This window comes from Lentinus tigrinus (genome assembly GCF_003813185.1).
Source record: "Lentinus tigrinus ALCF2SS1-7 unplaced genomic scaffold L226scaffold_14, whole genome shotgun sequence".
NCBI classification, from domain to species: Eukaryota; Fungi; Basidiomycota; class Agaricomycetes; order Polyporales; family Polyporaceae; genus Lentinus; species Lentinus tigrinus.
Genome location: NW_027137923.1, coordinates 527,190 through 550,358, shown reverse-complemented (window position 1 = coordinate 550,358; position 23,169 = coordinate 527,190). Strand labels below are relative to the sequence as shown.

The window sequence follows — 23,169 nt, the reverse complement described above, 5'->3', positions numbered from 1 at the left end:
AGATCTGCTCGGGTCCTCAGCAATCCGCACAACAAGCCTCCGCGCAAGACGAGACCGGTCCCCATCACGCCGCGCGAGACGCGTCCACGCAGGACAAGACAGGACGACGCGGCGGCAGATCTGCTTCGACCTTCAGCAGACGACGCGTCCGCGCAGGACAAGACTGGGTGCCAGATCTGCAGGGGTCCCCACCACGCCGCGGGAGACACATCTGCGCAAGATGAGACAGGACGACGCGGCGTCGAGTCTGTCCCCGTCACGCCGCGCAGGACGCGTCCACGCAGGACAAGACAGGACGACGCGGCGGCAGATCTGCTCTGGTCCTCACCACGCTGTCCTCACCACGCTGCACCGCATAGGACACCAGACGACGCCGCGACACCACGAGACGACGCTGCGCAGGATACCATGGAACTACGCCGCACCAGCGGCATTTAGGCACAACGCCGCGAGACGGTGCATCTAGGCTCAAGGCCAAACCACACCACTCGGAAACGCTCCCCGTACCGGTCGCATCTGGGCAACTGGATTCACACACAGAAGCACAGGATGATAGCATAGGATGTTCTGCGAATACAATGTACAATATCACGTCAATGTACTAGAAGGATTACACTCATCTCAACTTGACGACCCGGTTGCGGTTGCACCCCCTGTGGCCGGAATGGGGTCAAGGGTGAAGTCGTAGTTCCCCTCCTGGATCTCGAGGTTCTCAATCTCATAGTCGTCGAGGCTGGCCAGCCATTCCTCATTGTAACAATTGCGCCATAGTCCGACAGGGGCGACTCCTCCGATCGTACGACACTCGTCTCGCATGTGTCGAACTCGGGGAGGGTTACCTCCGGTTCGCCTCTTGTTCTCCGGCTTTTCCCAGTGTAGAAGGTACTTCGCATCGAGCGCCCAGAGGAAGTTGCGGAGATCAGTGCTCTGCCAGTAGGCAATGATGATCCGGTAGACCGGGGGGTGGGTGACCTCGGCACCGTCCGTCTCATCGCCGCTCATGTTGGCGGCAGCCAGCAGGCTGAAGAGGACAGTGTGCCGGATGTAACCCATATGGATGATCACGAAGAGCCTAGCTTGATGTAGCTGTCCAGTGTATGTCAACGACCATACCGTAGCACTGTACAGTCAGACTCACGGTGCCCATGCGAGAGTTCCTTGCACAACGCCGCCTGAACTCCTTCATCTGCTCCGCCGTCTTGGGATTCCTAGCAAGCATATGCGCGCGTCTCAACGACTTCATGTATTGGTCCACGAGGCCGCCTAAGAACTCGTCGGTCAACATCTTGTCCGGAGGCTGATTCATCGCGAATGCCCCGCCAGCTGCTTTCTTCTGGAACGAGCGAATGATGACGACACGAGCGCACTTGTTCAGACCGAATGTCTTCCACTTCTGAACGAAATCGACGGTCAAGTTCTCCGCCGTGCACTCGATAGACCTGTCGCCGTCCTCGTATGCCTTTACCTGCGCGTCCGTGAGCGGAGGGAAACGCACGGCAAGCTCGCTGCTATCGCTGATCTTGAGTAGCGACCGCATGTGCGCATGCATCCTGTCCTATAACAACGTCAATTACAGGGCAGAGTATAGAGATGGGTAGACTGACCTGCTGACGAATCCTGTGCTTCATCTCCATTTGCTCTGGGGAGAGCTCGACTTCTTTGCCGCGCAGCTTGGCCGAGCGCGTCTGAACCTTTAGAACGCCGGCTGCGGCGCGCGGGGTGGACTTCGGGGCTTTCTTCGCAGATGCTTGCTCGGCATCAGCGCGCGATGCACGTAGTTCCGCTAGCACAGCCTCCCTATGGGTACGTTAGGACACTGATGTTTGGATATGTCGAGATGAACTCACTGGAACACACGGTTGCCTTCGACGAGAGCTTTCATAAACGACTCCTGTTGCCTGATGGTTTGAGAAAGCCCATCCATTTTGCGCATGAAGACGAGCAGAAGCTCCGCACTGAGAGCTGCTGCCGGTAAAGACGACGAAGTCGGTGCATCAGAAGGTGCGAACGCAGCGTCTTTAGGCCCCGGAGCGGAAGCAGCAGCCGCGTCTATAGTAATAGTCTCAACAGACGCTGTTTCGACATGGTTGTCATAACCACCGAAGGTATCGTCCATTGTCTATACGACGCCGCGACGTCAGCGTAGCTCGAATGAAGACTCAAGCAGACGCGTACCTCGTCCTCGCGGGCAAAACTAGTTCGGCCTGACATGTCCTCCTCTTCGTCTGCGTTGTCCTCTTCATCGGCATCCTCCACAATTTCCATGATGTCATTTTCTCGGGCCTGAGCGCGATAAATGATGAGCAGCAGGAACTGGACAAGTATAACCAGCGTACCTTGCCCTTGTCTCTCCTGGTATAGTGACGATCTTCTTCCATGCTCTTGACAATTGGTTAGCAGGCACATGCGACGCTTGCAGAACATAGAACTTACATGGTTCGGAACCGGTAGATCCTCCTCCATCTGCTCGAAACATAAACTATCATCCGTAGATGCAGCACTAACGAAGGAAGCGGTGCGAACTGTCTCGCCAGAGGAGTAACCCGAATGCGAAGGGTGAGACGAGACATACGGAGCTGCGTTTTGGACGACAAATTGTCTTGCAGACTCGGACCTAACCAGGGCTGCCTCCGGTCGGGACGAGAGGACGGATCGTGATGCCTCATCGTCGGCATGAGCATGAGCGTTGGAGCGTTTCGACTTGGCTATCGGTTGAACGGTAGCTGCGAAGGCGATATCAGTAGCTTGTCGGTAAGCCTCGGCAGCGCTCTTCCCAAACAGCTCTACGGCTTGGATACGCCTGGGCTCGTCCAGCCTTGTCCACAAAGCCATAGCGCCTTCGTCATCCTATAGCTTCATCAGTAGCCAGATAGAATATGTCGTCATGGGCACACATACGATGACCTGGTGCTGCTCTTGTAGGTATAGATTGCGCAAATACTGCAACAGCGCCGGGGGAAGCATCTTCGGGTGAAGGAGATGCATCGGCACTTGCTGAGACGGCAGAGTCTGCGTTATGGGCACAGTGATCGTAGCCGTTTGAACACGAGTAGGTGGCGGAGCAATCGTGGGCATGTTCACACTCGTCAACAAAGGAACGGTAGTGGTTGCTCGCGGCGCAGCCGTGCCTGCGGCTGCTTGCGCGACTGCTTCCTCCTGCCCAGATGCGACGGAACGCGCTGGCGCTACATGCCGTCGTTTAGAGCGGATGTCAGTGTTAGTTCGCTTGGGTGCCCGCTCGCCGGTCTCCGTGTCGGAGTCGGATTCATGCTGGGCCTGTGCGAGCCGCTCCCTACGGGCGGCATCATCCTCTCTCGGAGCGTTCTGAATGTGATGTTAGAAGCTTTCATCACAACAAGAACGCAGTGAGCTCACCTTGAAGAAGGGCGTGGCCCGTAAAGGCAACGCGGACGCGGATGAGCGCAGCTTGCGATTCTTCCCATTGATCACCGACTTGTGGTAATCTGGCCCCGTGGCGCGCCGTTTTGTCCCGTTGATAACGCTGACGGTCTGATACGGACCGTTCTGGACTGATAAAACCCTCTGTCAGCCCAGAAGTCCTACGAGAATGCTGAGCAACACACCAGGAGGCTGGCTGGGGTTCTGTGCCGGCCCCGGCACCGACGATTGATCGCGGTGGCTCATCGCGGCAGTGAGATGTAGGATGAAGGGAGAGAGATGGCTTGTGCCAGCCAGTGCAGCGCAGGTGTACCTTTCTGTGGCTCATGACTGCGAACATAGTGCATTGTCTGACCTTCGACTTGTGCTTTGACCTGTGGTGGCAGCATTGCCGGCATTGTGGACCGTTGTTTGTTCTTTGGCGCCAGTAGCGTCACAAGTTCGAGCCTCCGCGACGGAGATATTATTTACTATGCTCGTATACCTCACTCCCATCGCACAGGCATAAGTAGGAAAGATAGCAAGATTTATATGCTCTTTTGGAATACATGAATTATGGTACGATGGCGTGACCATGAATACGGACCCTATAAAGACATGTATTCTGACCGCCCCAGTTATCTACGATCTCCAGAACGACGACTCCAAAGTACAGGCCTTCGTCGACGGCAATGGATGAGATTTGGAATGTTTGTATGTGGAATGGTGCGAAAATGTTATAATCGAAGCTGGCAAGGAAGACATACTGCTGGTTACTGTGTACCGGAGGACGTTCTCGACCCAACGCCGCTGCATGCAAAACTTCTCCGCGTTCGGCCAACTTCCGGTAGAGGGCTCGGTTATGGCTGCCTTCGACAAGACCCCACAACACCATCTTCCTCGGAGCCTGTCCGATATCTGCTGCAATCTCGAGCGGGATGTGGTCGATGGTGACATGGGTCGGGGCAACAAAGGTGTGAAGACCGATACCCAGCTGCCCTGAGGTGCCAGGCACAAGCCAGCATTCTCCAACGCGTAGATCGTCATGTAGAGCTGCCTCTGGGGTGTTACGACCATTCGGGTGAGACGCGTCTCCTGAAGACAACTCGGCATGCTTGGGCAAGCGCCGTCCAGGAGCAGGGGCAGGATGAGTGAGCCTGGTGATAACCGCCGCACCATCCTGGAAAAGAGCGAAGTCGCGTCTCCCGACAGGGTCTCGTAGCGCAGTTGAGACGAGACGATTCACGTAAGCTTCGAGTTCGGGGGTGATCGTGACGGATGCTGCTAGGGAACTTGTCGACGCCGGAATGGGGGAAAATTCCGTCTGAATGGTAGCAGATTCTTCATCGACGTGTTGTGAGGGTAAGCCTCCGAGTGCAAGGACGGCAACACTGGTGACGACAAAGAGCAACGCCAGGAGTTGTGCCACTCGGCGGCCCAGCATATTAGACTTTGACCGGCGTGTACGAGATGTGGGCGGGCGATACCCCTTGAGGGCTTCGCGTGAGGAGTCTCCTTGAGGAGCAGAGTTCCCCGCGGTTTGTGCCGACATTTTCCCTCCAGTCTCTGCAGGGGAAGCTTGTCAGTACTTCACGGTCGCATTAGTGGAGCAAAGGCGAAGAACTCACTATGAACTGATCCTTCATAGACAAACCTATCTGCAAATGGGTCGGAGGTACGAGTACTATCGTGCGCCCTTTTCCACATGATAGCGTGTGCGCTGTTGGAGAGTGGCTCAACCTTGTGCGTCGAGAAGAGGATAGCGTAGAGCGCTTGTAAAGCTCGGCCCGGTAGACGGACTGCGACACCCAAGCGCCTCTCTTCCTTTGTCCTCAAGGCTTACAGCCACGCCTTCGCGACTGCGCGTACCCTGCTCTCTCCCTCTACCAACTCCGTGATGTCTCTGCGGTATGAAGAGGTTGCACGGTTACAACGTGGCTTACGCGGAGGTGTCTCTGCGGTCGCCTTCAGTTCTGACGGCACTTACATAGCCACAGCCGGGATGGAGGATCGAACAGTATATATCTGGCGTGTCGAGGACAGCAAGCTTCTACACACGTACACGGGAAGCGATTGCCCATTCCTGTCCTTGGAATGGATGCCCGACCGTTCAGATACGATCTTCTGTGGGTCGAGTGACGGCCACATCTCGGTGCTCCGATTTGGTTCGGTATGACATTCATGCATATACTCCTCGATCCACGCTCATTCCGTGTAGGATATAACTGCGGTATCTGGATTCTGGGCTCACGATTACCCAATAGAACGTCTCGCAGCCAAAGAAGATCAACTCGTTTCTGGCGCTCACCGCGAGGTCAGCGTATGGCAACAACTCAACCGCGGTACGTTCGCATATTCTAGATCTTTGACGCGATCCTCATTTTGTAGGTGGATGGAGCCATGTTGTTAATTTGGATGGCCCATCTACCGACTCCAAGAACGCCGAAGAGGAATTCATTGTCATGGGAATCCACTGGACGAAGACCAGGGCCTACAAGTCAGTCGTTGTGCTCACGTACATGCACCATGGCATCGTGTACGTCTGTTACTTCTCATGGTTGATGGTTACTCATTTCTCACAGTATATACGACTCCACTACTTGGAGCCTTCTTCAGGTTATCCCGTTTAGCGATATGTATGTTTACCTCTTCGTCTCCGAGTCGCAGTGCTGATTCTGGTACGTAGCGGCGCCTCTAGCATGTCCCCGTTGGGTTCCACGATAGCGCTGTCCATTATGGGTGCAGGCTTTGATCTGTATGACTTAGATAGTGGGGTCTGTCTCGCGTCCTTCGCAGACGAATCTGATGGCCAGCGCACGGTGCCTGTGCTTCTCGTACATGGCGGACGTGCGCTCCTCGGCGGAGGGACGGCCGGTCGAGCTACTCTATGGAACGTGCACAACAAGCGTATCCATCAGCGGTTCACGCCAGAGCGTAAGCAGTCATCTCTGTTCTGATTTCGCGAATCTGACCGTTCTTTCAGCGTACGACACCATCTTAGCAATCGCTGTGAGCATCAGATCCGAACAGCCTTGGTATGATCTCATGGATGTTCCCACCGGCAGGCACACTACAACTACGGCCTCGACCAGTTTCTTGTTGCCACGGGTGCTAGCGATACCGAAGGTAACTCTGCAGTAGTGATCTGGATGGCTCGTACGTGAAATTGGCTATTCAACATTCAAATTTTGTGCATTGATAGGACATCTTCTAGGTCCCGATGCTCCACGTAAACCTCGTCGGCAATGCCGCTGGGTGCTCATTTCGGTATGCGTGTCCGTCCTCATGATTTCACACGATAATTGATGTGGTGAACACAGTGTTTCGTGTTCCCCGTACTCGTCTGCATTGCGGCTGCCGTGTTTATCACAGTCATGGAAGATGTACTGTAGGTAGCTATTATCTCGTAATACACGTCACATCGCATGTAAGACACATTGAATATGAATCATCCCGCTCTGATCGCGTGCACACAACTGGTTACTTCTTCTCGCCCAACATCCAGACCTCGCCAGCGCCTGCAACTCCTGGAGTATGATCCTGACCGAGCTCCTTTCGCATCCGCATGAGGCCATGATTGATTCCTTCAAGCTGAACGGCCAGCGGTACAGCCGCCGCCACCGAGGACGCGCCATCGAGTCGGCCTCGGATGTCGGAAAGTTGCGCGTCTATGGCGGTCAACGTGTGCAGGGCGCCGGTGACGTAGGCGGCGGCAACGGTCCTGTACTGTAGGACACTCTTCAACACCGATTTACGATGCTTCAAGTCGCGCAGCTTATCGCGGTTGCCACCAAGGTGCGTCCACAACTGCCAGAAGAGCTCATCGAGAGCCATAGCTGTGTCGAATGCTTCTTGCGAGCATAAAGCATGGATATCCGCGAGACGCTCGTCCAATCCTCCCAAACTCGCCGAGATAGCGGACGCTTCAGCTTTGAGGTCTGAGATTATGGTGGCGAAGTAGGTGAAGGAAGCATGGAATGTGCGAAGAGCGGCGATATCCAAGTCGCCTGAGGTAGCGGGTGTTGAAGCCGACCTCGCAGAGTTGAGAGTGCGAACGACATAGACGTTGAAACTGGCAATACTGACAAGGTCTCAGTATTTGATAGTACGCGGCGTGTGATGATGTGATGATGCGTCGTAACATACCTATCGATGGTCCCATGAATCATGTACGTCAGTTCCTGGAGACTCGTGGCAGTTTGTCGAGCCCCAGACAAGAACTGCACGAGGTTCTCGGCCAAGGAATCCTTCTCCACAAGGTTGCTTGCCTTCACCATGCCTACGAGTTCTTTGATAGCGAGCTCGGCGTTCCTGACATTCAGTGCCGCGTCCATATTGCCACTGAGACCGACCGCAAAAGCGTCCAGCGCCTTGTGTTCAATGTGCGCAACCTTCAGGACGTCCACCCGGTCTGGGAGAGTTGACAGTGAAGGCGATAGTGCTTCTGGAGCAGCACAGAATGGAAGATACGAGACGAGCGGATATTGGCAGGCGACGACCTGAGCCACATCTTTGACGCGCGTCCCAACAGACTGATAGACCATTACTGTCAAGAGTCCAGCGAGTAGGAAGGACATGGGGGTCTTCATCAGGACAATTGCGGAGAGACAGACGTCGCCGACGTGGTGTACGACGGCTACGAACCACGCTCGTGAAACGTTCCTGAGGGAGGAGCCATCTGCTTGTGCAGAGCGTTCGATCTGTACGGCCCGGTCAGTCAGTACTAAGCTGAGAGGGGCGCAACGTGCTGGCGTACCTCGGTAGTCTGGAGGTTTGACATGTACACAGCGGGAACAGTGTAGTTCGTTCTGTAGATTCAAGGAAGGGGCGAAGAGTCCGCGTGCACGCCAACAGTGGAAGAATGAAGAATAAAGGGTGGTTGGCAAGCGCCGGGCCGCCGGGGCAACGTGAGGCGGCCCAGCGCTTGCCAACCTCTGATTCACCGCTGCGCGTCCGGATCCGCGCGTACTCTTTGCACCTTCCTTGAATCTATAGAACGAACTACACGGTCCCCCGGTGGAAATTCGCCTCCACTGTTGACACACATCTAGATTTCACTGATTCGAGTGTACCATGAAACGCACAGACTGGGCTCCTTTGGTGACCGGCGCGTTAGTATCGTCGTTTTGTCGGTGCATTGATCCTTTCTCTTCACTCTCAGCTGTGTCAAAGTCCCTTTTTATGATCTCAGGACGTCATGACGATAACCTGAGCCACAAAATTCTTGACGAAAACCTGTACTCTAACACCACGGACGCCGCCATAGACGATGGAAACGTCACGCTGGACGTTGAGGTACTTGATACTACCTCCCTTATCGCAAATGTGCTCACACTGACGAATAATACACAGGAAATCCATTTTCCCTGTAGATATGCTCGCTTGGGGACCTTCCATCAGCGACCAGTACGCTCACAAGGGCGCATGTATGTCGCTGATACTATATGACAATACATCAGGTTTGTCTCGTCTTCGCAGGTGCATCATTACCATGTGCTAATGACTGGTGGCTATGACGATCAGTATATATCTGCTTGACCGGCACTGCAGATGACGATGTCGTCGTGTTCGAGCAGAACAAGCTAGAAGCCTTTATGGAACGCCGCCGAGTAGTAAGTGGAAACCATCCTTGGCGGCGCGCACACGTCTCCTTGCTGACAATGACGTTCTACTATTGCAGTCTGATCACACCGTAACCTTCCGTGGCGCGAACGCTGGCCTCTCCTTCACCTTCACCCATCGCGATGCCGCTGAGGAGTTCATCTGCGTCAAGGGCTCTTCGGCCACAATTTGTGACGAAGTCCCATGTCTGGGTGTCCTACGGCAATTGGGTATCATCGGTGAAGAGGACATTACCTCGGCATACCAGCGTTCGTTCGTCAGCGACAAACCATTGCAGACTTGCAACTTCCTCTTCGACGATCGCGGCCTTATGCTGGCAGATGATCTCATCGCTTTGGTCGACCGCACGCCTCCACCCGATCGCGAGTTGGATTTGAATTCGGATTCGGAGGATTGGTCAGAGGGAAAATCGGATGACGCGTATGGCTTACTCGATTGGTCAGAGAGTATGTCGGATGATGGCTTAGTTGACAGTGAACCAGACGAGGGGTGAACCGGAGGTCTTCTTTTGATATCTACGCTGTCGAGGGTCCTGATTGTATCTGGTTTCAACTTATTGAACGAATTCTCTCTGTCTATTGAATTGGTACGAGCCGATGGCCATAAGCTACATGAAATTGCTCGGGAATTCGAAGCGCTGGAATAAAGCCGCATCACACAACAATGCATCCAAAGCGTCACCGTCCTCATCTACCAGCCCCTCAAGATCGTCAGCGTCCAGGTCGGTAACATCAAAGTCACTGAGGCCACTAATCGACGAGGCATCAGATCCCTCAGCCAGGGCGTCAACTTCCTCACGAAGGGGCCAGTCCGTACCCTCGGTAGCCGGACCAGCAATGGGTCCTGCCCAGTCGCTGAAGAGGAACGTGTCATGGCTATCCTGTCCATCGTCGCCAACCTGCTTCTCTTGAGGAAGGCGACCAACAGGCTCCGTCCTCCCGTCGAGGAGGAACGAACCTAAGACCTCGGGCACGGAAACCAGACCAAGATCTCGAAGGTCTTCAAGCGTGGGAGGGGAGGTCTCCTTCGGATGCGCCGGGAGATTGTGGTCACAGGCCTCTTCGAATCGATCCAGCGACGAAGGGGTCGGAAATATGACACACATGCCGCTGTCCCCAGCACGGTAGGTAACGATTTGCATAGTCTACGACAATGTTGAGACGAAGCTAAGCGTAATGACGGCGATAATCAACGCACCCGACGATATGTACAGATGTTCCAGAAACGTCCAAAGTCGAACGCAAGGATGTCGCTCGGGTGAGGGCTGATGATCACCATGAAAACTGTCGACAGAAGTCAGCAACGCTCGAAAGAATCGGCAGGATTGGAACATTACCAGATCCATTCGCATGATGGAGGAGCGAGATGCATGAGTTAACCGTAACATGCTCGTCCCGAACGCTTCTGCCCCAAGCGAAAGAGCTCAAGATGTCCTGTGAAAACCTACGTGACATGAGCGTTTACCTTGCCTAGAAATTAGAAGATAAACTCACAACACTGCCCATTCGGAAGCCTGCATCTTGCGTTTGATATAGTCTTATGGTCAGGGAGGGTTCGTAGATATGGTCGACACTTCGGTGTGTTCGTTATCGCGGAACGCAGGCTCGCCATTTGACGGTGCGGGAGTACAATTGCCATGGGGTGCCAGCCAGTAAAGAACCTGTGTCTGAGTATCTGACAAAGAACCTCCCCAATGACGGGCATAAGTTCGGAGAAGTACGTTTCTATCGACACAGCTAGCGGTATGATTATGAGCCATTGAAATGAGCAGCCCAAGGTTATGATCACGAGAAAGAAGCCACATAGATATCAAATCTAGATCACAGATCGGATCGGATCTCATTTGTACCGTTTTGCCTCTGCTTTGTCTGCTTTGTGCTTTCATCAGCCCCCATGCGCAATGGCGGCGCAAACAGCCTCTCTCCCTTCATCTTTCATCTGCCCAGTGGCTCACTATTTCCCCGTCAGCGATGTCCCACTCCCAGTGAGTATTTCACAGCTGTATGGTGGCAATCGGTTCTGATGTCCCAAAAGTGAGTATCCTAACACGCTGCTCGCGACGCAGCAGGGCAACGTCAAGGTGTCCGCATTCGGCTACGGCGTGAAGGGCGTGCAAGATGAGACCCCTGCACAGCTCAAGCTCACGGAGCTCTTGCCTGAAATCTGTTCGTACCTGCCTATACCGCTATGCTTGCTGTCCCCTGATATTGCTTCCAGACGGCGTGATAATTCGCAAGTGTGGACCTGCCCCAAAGGTCATATCCTACTTCGTTGTCGACGGCAATATGACCTTCGCATGCCAGGAGGTCAGTCTTATACCGCAATATGTTCGTACGACGGCTGAAGCGCTCACGTTTCTAGCAGCAATCCCGCGTTGTGGACTTCAAGGTTCACAACGACGAAATCCATGCGCTCGTGACTGAGTATCACCTGGAGTTCACAGATGAGCTTGAATGGCTCGAGTGTATTCGTCTGCTTGAACAGGCGAAGTCTCGCTTGGCTCTTCGGATGCTGAACATCCAGAAGAATCTGAAGGTTGCCGCCGCGGAGGAAGACTGTACCTGATGACCAGGGTGAGTATCTATCAGCAACACGTCGTCACGTTCAGCGACTGAATGTTTATTCTTCTATACTGGGCTAGGGTACGATAGAATAGGTTAACGTAGTGCGTTCAGACGGCGTCCCGTCCCAATAGAGATTGTCATTCACTCCATGTCTACCATGAAGGCATACACGGCCAAAGGATCGCCATCGTTCGCTACTTGCACTCATGTGCTTACATCCACCACCATGTATTTTGACCACGCCCGACCTTGGTCGTGGAGCGGGCTAAGCAACCTCGCTATCGAGCACATCGTCGGACGAGGATCTCATAATCCATCAGCAAAGATGCACGCAGCCATCGGCAGGCAGGCAGACCGTACCCTGCAGCGTGGCACCCCGGAACGCGTACGCACCGCGCACTATCCGGGCAAGGAGCAAAGTGCGGAGGTGGATAGGACCACCCATAGCGCACCGAGGCCCCCACCGATGGGCCACCCCCAAGCTCACGTGCGACGACCACGACGATCATCTCGAGGACCGCCTCTTCGACATCCACTCGCTCTGTTGCGTCCGAAGGGCTTCTCACTGAAGTCGAGAGACTACCGCTGGCTCTCACCACGGCCGTCGAGGTCCATCTTGCCAGCACCGAGCGTAGCATTCCAAGCCGCTTTGAAGTAGGGGCCGCTCGGCGCCCATAGTCGCGGCCACGTGAGAGAAGCGGCGCAGTGCCAGACGATCGTCAGTCCTGGCTGCGTTGTATTTCCCCATTCCATGTATTTCCCATTCTATGTCGCGTACTCTACCTCTGCATTTTCCTCCATGCCCCCGCACTGTCAAGTACATACTGCATGCTCACTATTTATCACATATTGATATCCGACTTGCCACATGGCCGTGACGCCATCGTATCAAGCCCTTTGTTACTGGTGAGTGCTCTGCCCGAGCCGTCCTCTGCTTTCCTACCATTCACCATCCACCACCTGCATACTCCATACTATGCCTTTGAATTCTCAATCTATCCACAAATATCTGACGCCTGAGCTGCTTGAGCAGCTCGCGGTGCCTGTATCCGCGCTGCTCGCATTCCTGTGGCTCTTCTCCCGCAGACGGTACAACGCCACCCCTGGCGGTGGCGTTGCAGCTGCCCCTCCTGTACCCTTGGGAGCTGTGAAGTGAGTCTCTTATTATGACTGTGTATAGACGATGCTGATCATCTGGTCGTTGCAGTCGGGACTCCGGAGACGTCCAGGAACTCGATGAATGCAAGGATACCGAGTCCGACGATCCGGACATCTACATGCAACCTGCGCACATGACTCCAGACAGTCAAGCTAATGACCAACATGAGCGCACCCACGGCGAAGGCGTGCGTAGGGACGGGTTCGCGCAATTCGCCACGCCAGCGGGTGGCGGTTTCAACTTTCCCGCGCGTGTTTCTCCTCCGTTTCCTCTCAATCCCACTCCCGGCGCCGCCGCCTTCTCCGGTCATCCAGCTCCAGTTGCCAAAACCTGCCAAGGCGGCCACCCGCCCTTCCCCGCTGGTCCCGCCACCTTCCCCACCGGTTCCGGCCCCTTCCCAGCTGGCCGCAGCCCCGCTGCTTTCGCTCCCGCCGCCTTCCCAGGTGGACATGCAGCCTTCCCTGCCGTACCCCCTGCATTCCCTGGCCATGCTGCCGCTGCGACAGTCAAAGGGCATGGGACGCGTTCGAAAACGCCTCATGAGATGTCCTTTCGCACCAAGTGGAAGAAATACAGGGCTGGAGACCACTCCGACGACTCCGATGCTGGACAGGCACCTCCTCCCCCCGCCTTTTCTAGCCCAAATGTCCCGGCCGAGTCCGTGAGCGGAGCAATGCAGACCAAGCGATCCAACTTCAACCGGAAGGAAGCCAAGCAGAAGCAGCGCGTCAAGGTGGAGCACTCCGATAGCGAGCTTAGCGAGTTGACCGAGCTGAGCGAGCTGAGCGACGCTGAATCACTTCCTTTGAAGGCCTCGTCCCGTGCTCAGACGCCGTCGACCGTGAGGTTCTCCACCCCCAGGCGGGTGGCGGGAACCTCTTCGACAGCGGCCCCAAGCTCGGGGCAGCACCTGGCCACTCCTGTCAAGTCACGCGGTGGTTCTGTAGCGTCCAATGCCAGTACTACGTCTCGATACGTGTCCCCACCTGATCTTTCTAGGCTATCGCCTTCTCAGGTACGTCACATTGTTTGTCAGCAGACACGCTCTTAGGCTAACGTCTTCATAGGTCAAGGCTCGCTTCCCGCGTGTCACTCGTGACCGGCCTTCAACGAAGCTTGTCCAAGGACCCAGGATCTCATTTGCCTTCTTTGAGTGGCCATCGGAGCGCCTTCTGTCTAACCCCCCGGACCTTCGTGCCCACCCGGAGATCCAAGTTGAGGATGTCTTCTACAATCGCTGCGCCTTAGTGCAGAAGTACCGGATCTGGGTATGGACCGAGAGAGAGGAATGGCTCCGAGTAAATCGGGGATACCGCCGGTCGGATGGCCTCTACCTGAGCTTGACTGAGAGTGGCCTCAACCCCACTTGGCTCCCCGAGAAGAGCTACCGGCAGCGCGAGAGACAAAGTGAGTGCGCTTGTACATCGACTCCTACCTCACGCATTTATGTTCGATTAGTCCAGGCACTGGGGTCCGCCTCTCCCATCAGAGAGGAGAGTGACGTCGACTCCGACGAGTTCTAGTCCGGCCGCGTAACATCGCTGTTTCTGCTAAATGTATCTTGTTCCATGCATCTATATCCGTCTCGCAATCTGTATTATCATATTGAACCTGTAATGATCTCATCGCATACCAACTCCATACTCGATATTACTTCGCCTGCCAAAATTGAAGATAGGAAAGGGGGATCCTCCGGCTGTCACGTGGGCGGAGCCTTTATGGTCACGTGCTCCTCCTTTGTTTCGAGGACCCAGGCCTAGGCCGAGGAATGGCCCAGCCCTCCTCAACTCCTTCCTTGTCTCTGAAACATCGCTAGACTCTTCAATGGTGATGTGAACCAGGATTGCCCAACACACGACATATGCACAAAACCCCACTCCAACCAAAGACTTTCGAGCAGATGATGATCTTCCGGAGCATCGACTAGGTATGCATCCATCTCCTCGTGTGCGCGTGCGCGTTTTGATTGTAGCTGAGCTGTGCCAAGGACAGAAGGCTAGCCACGAATTGCAAGGATATCAACTTGGTGAACAACTCCAACCCATAACTGGCGCGATTGTTGGACATGGAAGAGCGGGAGGAGGGCGTCTGGGAGATCCTGAAGGAGCTGCATGAGGATGTATTCGAGCTGAAGCAGCGGAGCACGACAGATCTGGATGACCATGTTGGTGAGCGATCAACCTGCGGCCAGTAAACTTACTAACTGAGCTAGTATTCGACACTCTTGCGGCGGAACTCGCAGTCGCTACGATCCACACAAAACCAGAGTACGCAGTGATACCAGCACTCACTCGCGCAACTGTGGTACTACAACGACAACGAATGCGACGAAGGCTCGGAGCCGTCGGTGAGTTGTCGACATTTTCGTCAATACTCGTGCTAATCTAGAGCAGATGCCGCACTGACATTAGTACTAGCGCGGCTTCTTGTCCCGCTTCGAGCACCGACTCCTCGGGAATCTACACGGAAGTCGACAAGACTCCGGCGGTCGTGCTAGTGCGTTTTCATCAATCGAGCTCCGGGCGTCGACACCCCGATGTGGAAATGCCACTGACGTGCGTGTACCACATTGAACCATTCAATCAATGACATGTCCTGTCTGGCCTGCGAAGGCGGTCGGACAAGGATGAGAGGGCCCGAGGAAGCTGTTGAAGAAGACGAAGAGATCACATCGTCGTCCGTGACTGACCCTGAGATGGTCAGTTGCGATCCTCCAGTTCCCTTTGGGATCCCGTTCACGACTTGGACACTCCGCCAACGAGCGTGTCGATTCATCAGCCAACGCCGCTCTGGTTCCCCTGTCCCCGAGCAGTCGTGCGCAGACACCCGTTCTACTTTCGTCGCATCCATCCCATGTTGCTATACGTCTCGTCCGTCCTGTCGTCGGGGATTCTGTGGACTTTCATGCGTCACCGGTCTCTCCACGTCAACATCCCGCTTCCCCCTGGCCCACCTCCCGAGCATCCCGTCTCCGAATGGGTGTTACAGCGGACTGAATTCTGATTCGGGCTCCTCGTAGGCCGGGATTTGTATATTCTGTGTATAGCATGCCTACGTCACTATCATTTCCGGTTCTGCACATTAAGAGGTCAATGGATGGCTGACAATCAAAAGAACGCGAAAGAGCACCTTACGAGGGACAAGCTACAAGAAGATCTCCTGCCCACCGCGGCCGCTCAACCCCTGGTAGTGAGCGAAGAGGACCTTCCGTACCCTACCTGAAGCTGCGGTCAAAGTACGTATCCGCTTACCAGCAGGTGCGATAGGTGACTAACTGTCCCACAGGCCGCCCCGAGGTTCATCGACGCCAAGCGAACCTATGGAGACGTCGAGAGCAACATCGCCAGACTCGTTCGCACCATCCGGAGCGGCTTCAAGATCACGTTCTCTGTCCGTCTTCAGACACCTATGCGTTGATTCCTCCGAGTCTGAGACTCAGGAACCATTCAGTGTGCTCAGCCAGCAATGCCCCGATTGGGGTACGTTGTGCTCGAGCACGCGCCGCTGGATTGCATTCAAGTACCCATGCCCTCACTCCGCCACCTACATCTTCTACGTGATCACCGATGCCACTCATCGGCCAGAATTGCATATCCGTTCAACGAACTCGTGGAAAACTGCATCCAGAACGAGGTAGCACCTATGGGTGACAACGTCGGTGCGCCGTCGGTTAGCCCGCCTGCCTATGGTCCTTCCGAGCCTGCCTGTGGCTGCTCCCTCAAGACTGCCGTCCTCCTGTCAGCGCGTTGTCGGTCAGCCCGCCTATCGGTGCTCCTTCAAGCTCTGTCTTCGCACGTCTTCGCACGGTGCATTTTCCTTGCCTCTCTGCACCGCCTTACCTTCTCTCCTACACACTCTACTTGACCCCGCATCCCTTTGCATCAACTCGATTTTGTTCCGCCTTCGCACAACACCGTGACCTCGGCGGAGTCAAAGGAAACCGGATCGAGCGTGCCTCCTGTGGTGTGGTTAAACGATCCGTCCAGTACCGACTCGAGGGAAGGTCACCGGAGTGCGGAACAATAGTCCACGAATCCTGATCGCGAAGCCGTCCTCTATCCTTCCGCTGCTGCGGTCGTCTTGATCGCGAAGCCGTCCACTGTCCTTCTGCTGCTACGGTTGTCTCTGCTTCTTTCTGCATCTTCGCGTTCTCGCGCTTAATGAACCTTCTACGCAGCACACATGTACGTTTCCGTCCGCACCTGACTTCCTCCCTTTACGCACTACCTTACCTGCGACCTGACCGATCCCTGCACGCACGGCAAGATGGAGCGTTTATCTCACAAGGATGCCGAGGTGAGTGTTGGCTTGTGCGGCTGCTACTGGGCGTTGAAGACCGGGGTACCCGGCGTCAGGTCCTCACGTCGCTCTTCCGGCTTGATGGCAAGGCTCGATGTGATATAACTTGGAACGAATTTACCCATGTGAGTCTTACTGCAAGAGCTGGGCGCATGTGTACTAACGTTCTTCAGGCAATGGCGAAGCTGGGGTTCACTTACGGCCCATCTGGCAAGCGCTCGGGCGCGGGGAGGACCTTTACCGCACCGGATGAACTCGGGCACCGCAGGATGCGGTTGGACAAGGTCAGTTGAATCAGCACGGTCGTCGTACTAGATTGGTGCTAACTGCTGGTAGCCTCATCGCGGTCGCGAAACGACCTATCGCGCTGCCGACCAAGTCGAGTGAGTCGCCACCTTCACTTTGGAACATTCACTAACGCTGCTTCAAGCCTGGCGAATCGTCTCGAGCTACACTTCCCTGGACTGCAGGGATATATTACCGCGAGGCTACCTCGGCCTCAGCCTCAGCCTCAGCCTCAGCCTGAGCCTGAGCCCGAGCCCGAGCCCGAGCCCGAGCCCGAGCCCGAGCCTGAGCCTGAGCCTGAGCCTGAGCCTGAGCCCGAGGCTTGAGTTGTGTCGAATCTTTTGTAGAACATGTATAGTATGACATTCTTGACTGTGTACCGGTTGTACGTAAAAGATCTACTCGATTGAATCTCAATTGATTCTGGCAAGCGGTGGGGGGGGGGTCTCGGTACGGCCCGAATAACGGGGTTTTGAATGGTAACCGTGACAGTACTGAACCGCGCACAACTGAACCGCGCAAAACTGAACCGCGAAAAACTGAACCGCGCGAAACTGAACCGCGCAAAACTGAACCGCGCGAAACTGAACAACAACACGTTCCGCCCTCCTTTGTGCTCGTCCCCTCGCGTCACGGTCCTCAGACTTAATATCGCCCTTCAGGATGTTGCGCCTTCTTAAGCCCCAGCTTTGCTTGTCGTGCTTGTCGTGCTTGTCGTCGCTCCTCTGCTGCCTCCAATATGGCTGCTGCTAATACGCTTTCGTGAGTCTTAAGCACGAAAACGCGATATGTGGGCACTGACTTCCACCCTCCGCAGTGGTAGTCGCATCCTCTTTGTCGACTATCACGCTAAATGGGCCCAGGACCCCCACGGCGAGGGTCCGGGATCTCCTCGCTTGACTTGGACCGAAGCTCAGGTCGCCTTGGCCGAAGTGTCGCCCCGCATCTGTGAGTAGCATGTTCTGCTTGCCTCCCTGCATACAACTGACAGTCAAGCAGATGGACTTGTGGTCGCGGACGCTGTTCGCGAAGGGCCGATGCACGTCCGCGTGCCTGACGCAGGTGGAGTGGTCACGAAGAATGTTTTGTCGTCCGGTCTTACTATGGACACTACGGAGGTGAGTCGTGCCAGAAATATCTCCATGTCTTGGTCTAACACTCTGCAGCGTATGTATGTCGCGACTTTCACCGAGACTGGCAACAACGCCTTGCAAATCCCACGTTTCCATATCCGCTTCGACTCCCTCATAGAGTGGTTGCAATTCACCCGTGCCTTCCAGGACGCCAAGATCAAGGCCGAAAGCCTTTGTGAGTTGATCGCATGCGGATTTATGGAGGTCTTAAACTCGTTCCCGGCTCGCCGAAGGGCTGAAGAGGAGGAGGAACTGTAGACACCTGTAACTCTCGTACCACAACTTCTATGTCACACTGAACTGCACGCAATGCTTCACTCGGAGCCGTACGCTGGCTGTAGTAGGTTGTACACCGAGTGCGCCTGACGCTGTCCGCCAGCCCAGAGGTACGTCACACTCGATGACCACATTGTCATTGTCCGTAGGACTTGCCGAACAAAGCTGTCAACTCGAGCTTTGTTCGGCCAACGCGCGTTCGTGTCACCAGTCGCTTTGTTGCGGCGGGTATATCAGCAAGGACGGAGAAACGGTGAGCATCCTCTCCTCTGCTGTGCCCGAGATGGCGGTTACTATCGACCTCACGAGCCTTGTCTCTGCCCTCCCTCTACTGCTAGCCCTCTATATCCTGTACGATACGCGCCGACGTGCTGGTTACGTCGATACCGTCCACGCAGGTCGGGTGGCGCAGGCCCCCGTGAACGACGAGCGTCGCGGTCAACCCCAGGTTCTGGTTGAGCCCCGACAGCGCCATAATGCAGAAGTCGCAGCTCGCAGGCAAGTCTGCTATTTGCTCTCTAATACATGGCTTCTAAGTAATCTGCAGGCACCCTGACGCCGTTGAACGGTCGAAGGATGCGCCCGCACAGGCGAGCTCGTCAAAGGCTCCCGCGACTCCGAAGCGTCCCCACTTCGCAATGCCTGTCACTCCCCCGCCCACTGGACCCAAGAAGGACGTGCGCACGCGATCCGTGCCTGTCCGCACGACTACTCCGGTAGGATCTCCTTCTCTCGGGAAGGATCCGATGTTCGCCGAACGACCCTCCGGCAATGCGCCAGTTTCCGGCCCCTCCCAAACCAAGGGGAAGGGGAAGAGTCCGGTTCAGTTGCGCGAAGCCTCTCCCGCCGCACCTTATGCCACCTCTGCTGCTCGTGCTCGGTCTACCCCTCCGGCCTTCCCTTCCCCCTTATCCCGAGCCACTTCCCCCGCCTCCTCCTCCGCTTCGGCGTCCAGCTCCGCCGTCGACAGGGTGCCAACTCCCGACTGGCTCAAGGATTTTGAGTACGACATCAATAACTTCGAGGAATACGTGGAGGAGGAGGATGTTGAGGTCGGTCCTGCCAAAGATCAGAATGACAACAAGGACGACGAAGATGGCATGGAGGTGCGTATACGCTCTTAATCTCGCCACGGACATCATGGTTGAGTCTTGACCTGTCCACGATCATGCTTTAGGTCGATAGTACGCTCATTAAGCGGACCACGAAGACTCGTACAGCCAAGGACAAGCTCATCACGATGGCATGGTTCTACACCGAAGGCCAGGAGCGTATTGCCGCGCCGCCCGCGTCAACATCGCTGGAGCAGACCCCCCAGATCGGCGACATATTCTTCCATTCCGTGACGAGCCAGACTCCCCCCGACCGCCAGTTCTTCCTTCGTATTATGGGCGTAGATGGTCGCCAGGGTTGGTGGCCTATTGACCACGGGTATCGTCGCGCCGATGGCTATGTGCTCAGCGTTACCCCGAAGACCAACGAACCTTCGTGGGTCAAAGATGGTCAATACAAGAGCAATCTTCGTGTGGAACGAACGATGGCGGCGACTAGGTCCAGGGCGAGCACCCTTCGCAAGCGTATGTGCACAAGCTTTCACTCTCTCCGCCTCGTAACTCACGGAACGTAGTTTAGGTATCCCATCCATCACCTCTAGGTAGATCTATTCAAGCTAGACCTACCGCCCTCCCTGTCTTGAGCATTGCACGTATGTGTGAATCAAGCCAGCGCGCCGTTTGTTTCTGGATCTCGTTATGTTCCTCACGTCTATATTCCTCCTATTCCCTCCATAGGCTACGTCTTCCTCATCTCGCCTCGACTACCGTTTCCTCCCGTACATTCCTTTTCTATCCTGTATCGTAAGCAGTATCACCAATAGTAATCATTCGCGACCCATCACTGTTAGTACGTCCGCTCCGGCGCAATGCCAAATCGGCGCCCAAAAGCGCGCCACACCGCACCAGACTTAGCGCTCCTTGCCACACCGCACTGAACCACGATGTACCTCCCCTACACATCTATCCTTTGTGCCTCTAGCCTTTCCCCATCAAATTTACGCGGCCAAAGCAGCCGTGCGCTCAGTGAGAGGCCTATGTATGCAGCTTACGCCGGGCTCACGACTTTCCCCTGAACCGTCAACACTACGCCACTCCATCTCACTCCTTTTGTCCTGAGTCTGTCTCGCAATGCGCGCTATACTACTGTCATGCGCTGTTGTGGGCCTTGGCGGTGTTCTCTACATCTACTTCTGGCTCCGACGTCAACGATGGTCCAGACTGCGATCCCCCCGCTTCGTCTTTTCAGCCACCACCACCGTGCGTGCCCACCGCACAACGAACCTCGAGCTGGCGATCCCCCGTCCGCCTGGTTTCCACAACAGTGTGCAGCCGACTATCGTGCGCCATTTCAACCCTGCTCGGGTCAGGAGGTACGTTCGTATTCAGTCTTTGCTTCTTACCAACCAACAACCGCATCCCCAGCCCTGTCTCCGACGACAATCCCAAGGCTGAGTTAGTTGAGGATGCATCGATGGCATTGATGGCGAAAGACCCCGAAGATCCGGATCAGCTTGAGATGGTGGATGCCACTGTAGCGCGCTCGCCGACGCCGGTCGTCCCCGAGCAACAGCCGCGAAAGAGGGTCAAGACTCGAACACTGGTGATCCATCCCATTCCCGCAAGCCAATCCTCCGCTTCAGAGCTCGCCCGTGGCGCTTCACCAGGTCTTGAGGCGGGGCCGAGCAGGCCAGCGGTGGCGAGTCGACATGGTGGTGAGGACCGCCACTACGAAGCCCCCCCTTCTCCCCTTACCGACTTGTCCTCGGACTCGGACGACGCTTCTACGGATGCGCGTATCAATGTTCATGCAAGGCGTGTGGCTAGCCCTGGCCGTATGCAAGCTGATAAAGCGCGTCCGATCCTCGTGAGTGCCCCATTGCAACTAGCTATGCGTCGTCGCTCACGACAGGCTTGATAAGGTGCTCCCTCGGAAGGAATACAAACGACCTGACACAGAAGATCCAACACAGCTCGTCGTGACACACTACTTCCAAACCAAAGGTCCGATGCCAATCCCGGAGCCCCCTCATTTCGTACAGGATCAGCGGTTCATCGGAGACCTGTTCTACCATCGTAACACTGTGGACCCGGATCATTCGCAACTATGGCTCTGGATCGACGACGAGCTTGGGCCTCGTTGGAAGTACGTACACATCGGCTACGTCAGGGAAGATGGGAGGCGTCTTTCCTTGACGGAGAAGAGGAGGACACCGTCTTGGATTCGTCGAGGCTACTACAACAGACGCGACGCTGAAGGTATGTTGCCATCATGTTCCGATCTCAACATGGTCTCACTTCGTCCAGATCGTTTATAGCTATCACACACACACACACACATGCATATGCCCGTTGTCTCTGTGTAATGTAGTCATGTACTAATTCGCTTTATATTGAATCGTTGTCCTTTGAATTGTAGAGCTTCCGCGTCTGCTCATTCACACGCCTTTACTCTGCTTTGACAGAATACAAGACGCTTTGACCATAAGAAAATGGTCCTGCTGTGGCGATCCCGCACCACAGCGCACCCTCCCAGTGACCACCATGTCTCTCCATCTCACACCCTCAGAAGTCGAAGGCGCAGAAACCCGTGAACGTGACGGTCGGGAAGATCCCACATGGCCCATGCATGACCCGGAACCACCGTCCTTCCTCAGGAGTACGAGCGACAGTTCGAACCTGTCCGTGTCGGGTTCTCCCCCGCATTATCAACTATCCACCCAGGCCATGAAACAGCTGCAGCGCGTCAGGTATGTCTATCCAAATTCGTGCTTTCCATTGCCTTGTCTAAGCACGTGCCCTAGCGAGCATGCCTCGGATTTACCTGACGAGGGGAGCCACTGGGAGGCAGAATACGGCGATGCATTGCAGGAGCTAGAGAAGCTTAATGGTTGCAACGCTGCACTGTTCCAAGCAGTGCGCTCTATGCAACGAACGCAGGCGAGTGCTAGTACGTCTCATATACAATGGTCGACTGATGATATACTTCCAGAAATTGATCGAGAAGCGCCTTTCCCACATCGAAGACGAGCTGGCCTCTGTCAAGAAGGACTGCGAGAGCGAGATGCGTCCAGCGAAAGTATCATACCGTCAGGCCCAAGGTCTGCTTCCGCGATGGCGTGCATAGAACCGTGCTAACCTCCGATCCGGCAGGAAACCTAAACGTCGCTCGCCGTTCCATGGAAAAATTTCGCGAGAAGTGCCATGGGGAGTTCGAAGACCTCCAAGCGAAGACCAAGCGGCTCGAATTGGACTGTAGGATTATGACGTCCCAGGTGCAGAGTAACAAGACGTGGATTGCGTCTGTCGACTCTGTCTTGTCCACCATTCAAGCGTGGGCTGCGAACATCGACGAGACGATCTCACAGCTGCAGAAAGATGGAGCTCGCACGGTGAATCTA

The 23,169-nt window shown here is 55.3% G+C and overlaps 12 protein-coding genes across 12 annotated transcripts; 8 read left to right on the top strand and 4 right to left on the bottom strand.

Moving 5' to 3' along the window:
* Positions 1-621: 621 nt before the first annotated feature.
* Positions 622-1,089, bottom strand: L226DRAFT_463960 (uncharacterized protein; the record flags this gene model as incomplete). Its single annotated transcript, XM_067675828.1, has 1 exon — positions 622-1,089. A coding segment is annotated over one exon (468 nt), but the record flags the coding sequence as incomplete, so codon positions are not given.
* A 2,881-nt stretch (positions 1,090-3,970) lies between these two features.
* Positions 3,971-4,639, bottom strand: L226DRAFT_425821 (uncharacterized protein; the record flags this gene model as incomplete). Its single annotated transcript, XM_067674642.1, has 1 exon — positions 3,971-4,639. A coding segment is annotated over one exon (669 nt), but the record flags the coding sequence as incomplete, so codon positions are not given.
* A 636-nt stretch (positions 4,640-5,275) lies between these two features.
* On the top strand, positions 5,276-6,770 carry L226DRAFT_571716 (WD40 repeat-like protein; the record flags this gene model as incomplete). Its single annotated transcript, XM_067684586.1, has 9 exons — positions 5,276-5,548; positions 5,597-5,720; positions 5,767-5,914; positions 5,961-6,014; positions 6,065-6,312; positions 6,362-6,387; positions 6,444-6,534; positions 6,593-6,645; positions 6,699-6,770. 9 exons carry the CDS (start codon positions 5,276-5,278, stop codon positions 6,768-6,770), a joined length of 1,089 nt encoding a protein of 362 aa, XP_067534846.1.
* An 88-nt stretch (positions 6,771-6,858) lies between these two features.
* Positions 6,859-7,922, bottom strand: L226DRAFT_546169 (uncharacterized protein; the record flags this gene model as incomplete). The annotated part of the gene is made up of 2 exons (XM_067682404.1): positions 6,859-7,459; positions 7,525-7,922. 2 exons carry the CDS (start codon positions 7,920-7,922, stop codon positions 6,859-6,861), a joined length of 999 nt encoding a protein of 332 aa, XP_067534845.1.
* A 725-nt stretch (positions 7,923-8,647) lies between these two features.
* Positions 8,648-9,493, top strand: L226DRAFT_523599 (uncharacterized protein; the record flags this gene model as incomplete). The annotated part of the gene is made up of 4 exons (XM_067678828.1): positions 8,648-8,673; positions 8,731-8,804; positions 8,902-8,990; positions 9,059-9,493. 4 exons carry the CDS (start codon positions 8,648-8,650, stop codon positions 9,491-9,493), a joined length of 624 nt encoding a protein of 207 aa, XP_067534844.1.
* Positions 9,494-9,607: 114 nt separating this feature from the next.
* L226DRAFT_571713 (uncharacterized protein) lies at positions 9,608-10,519 on the bottom strand (the record flags this gene model as incomplete). Its single annotated transcript, XM_067684585.1, has 4 exons — positions 9,608-10,144; positions 10,198-10,283; positions 10,337-10,443; positions 10,494-10,519. The coding sequence occupies 4 exons, from the start codon at positions 10,517-10,519 to the stop codon at positions 9,608-9,610; spliced, it is 756 nt and encodes a 251-aa protein (XP_067534843.1).
* Positions 10,520-10,970: 451 nt separating this feature from the next.
* Positions 10,971-11,565, top strand: L226DRAFT_523598 (uncharacterized protein; the record flags this gene model as incomplete). Its single annotated transcript, XM_067678827.1, has 4 exons — positions 10,971-10,984; positions 11,035-11,165; positions 11,218-11,306; positions 11,365-11,565. 4 exons carry the CDS (start codon positions 10,971-10,973, stop codon positions 11,563-11,565), a joined length of 435 nt encoding a protein of 144 aa, XP_067534842.1.
* Positions 11,566-12,540: 975 nt separating this feature from the next.
* Positions 12,541-14,246, top strand: L226DRAFT_571711 (uncharacterized protein; the record flags this gene model as incomplete). Its single annotated transcript, XM_067684584.1, has 4 exons — positions 12,541-12,716; positions 12,772-13,738; positions 13,791-14,130; positions 14,182-14,246. The coding sequence occupies 4 exons, from the start codon at positions 12,541-12,543 to the stop codon at positions 14,244-14,246; spliced, it is 1,548 nt and encodes a 515-aa protein (XP_067534841.1).
* A 542-nt stretch (positions 14,247-14,788) lies between these two features.
* On the top strand, positions 14,789-16,140 carry L226DRAFT_571710 (uncharacterized protein; the record flags this gene model as incomplete). The annotated part of the gene is made up of 4 exons (XM_067684583.1): positions 14,789-14,891; positions 14,936-14,990; positions 15,141-15,219; positions 16,009-16,140. The coding sequence occupies 4 exons, from the start codon at positions 14,789-14,791 to the stop codon at positions 16,138-16,140; spliced, it is 369 nt and encodes a 122-aa protein (XP_067534840.1).
* Positions 16,141-16,989: 849 nt separating this feature from the next.
* Positions 16,990-17,633, top strand: L226DRAFT_571709 (uncharacterized protein; the record flags this gene model as incomplete). Its single annotated transcript, XM_067684582.1, has 5 exons — positions 16,990-17,019; positions 17,079-17,147; positions 17,196-17,306; positions 17,359-17,405; positions 17,453-17,633. The coding sequence occupies 5 exons, from the start codon at positions 16,990-16,992 to the stop codon at positions 17,631-17,633; spliced, it is 438 nt and encodes a 145-aa protein (XP_067534839.1).
* A 413-nt stretch (positions 17,634-18,046) lies between these two features.
* Positions 18,047-20,374, top strand: L226DRAFT_571708 (uncharacterized protein; the record flags this gene model as incomplete). Its single annotated transcript, XM_067684581.1, has 8 exons — positions 18,047-18,069; positions 18,125-18,255; positions 18,307-18,425; positions 18,474-18,615; positions 18,820-18,826; positions 19,264-19,822; positions 19,894-20,293; positions 20,349-20,374. 8 exons carry the CDS (start codon positions 18,047-18,049, stop codon positions 20,372-20,374), a joined length of 1,407 nt encoding a protein of 468 aa, XP_067534838.1.
* A 525-nt stretch (positions 20,375-20,899) lies between these two features.
* On the top strand, positions 20,900-22,086 carry L226DRAFT_571707 (uncharacterized protein; the record flags this gene model as incomplete). Its single annotated transcript, XM_067684580.1, has 4 exons — positions 20,900-21,141; positions 21,194-21,635; positions 21,691-22,027; positions 22,076-22,086. The coding sequence occupies 4 exons, from the start codon at positions 20,900-20,902 to the stop codon at positions 22,084-22,086; spliced, it is 1,032 nt and encodes a 343-aa protein (XP_067534837.1).
* Positions 22,087-23,169: the final 1,083 nt, after the last annotated feature.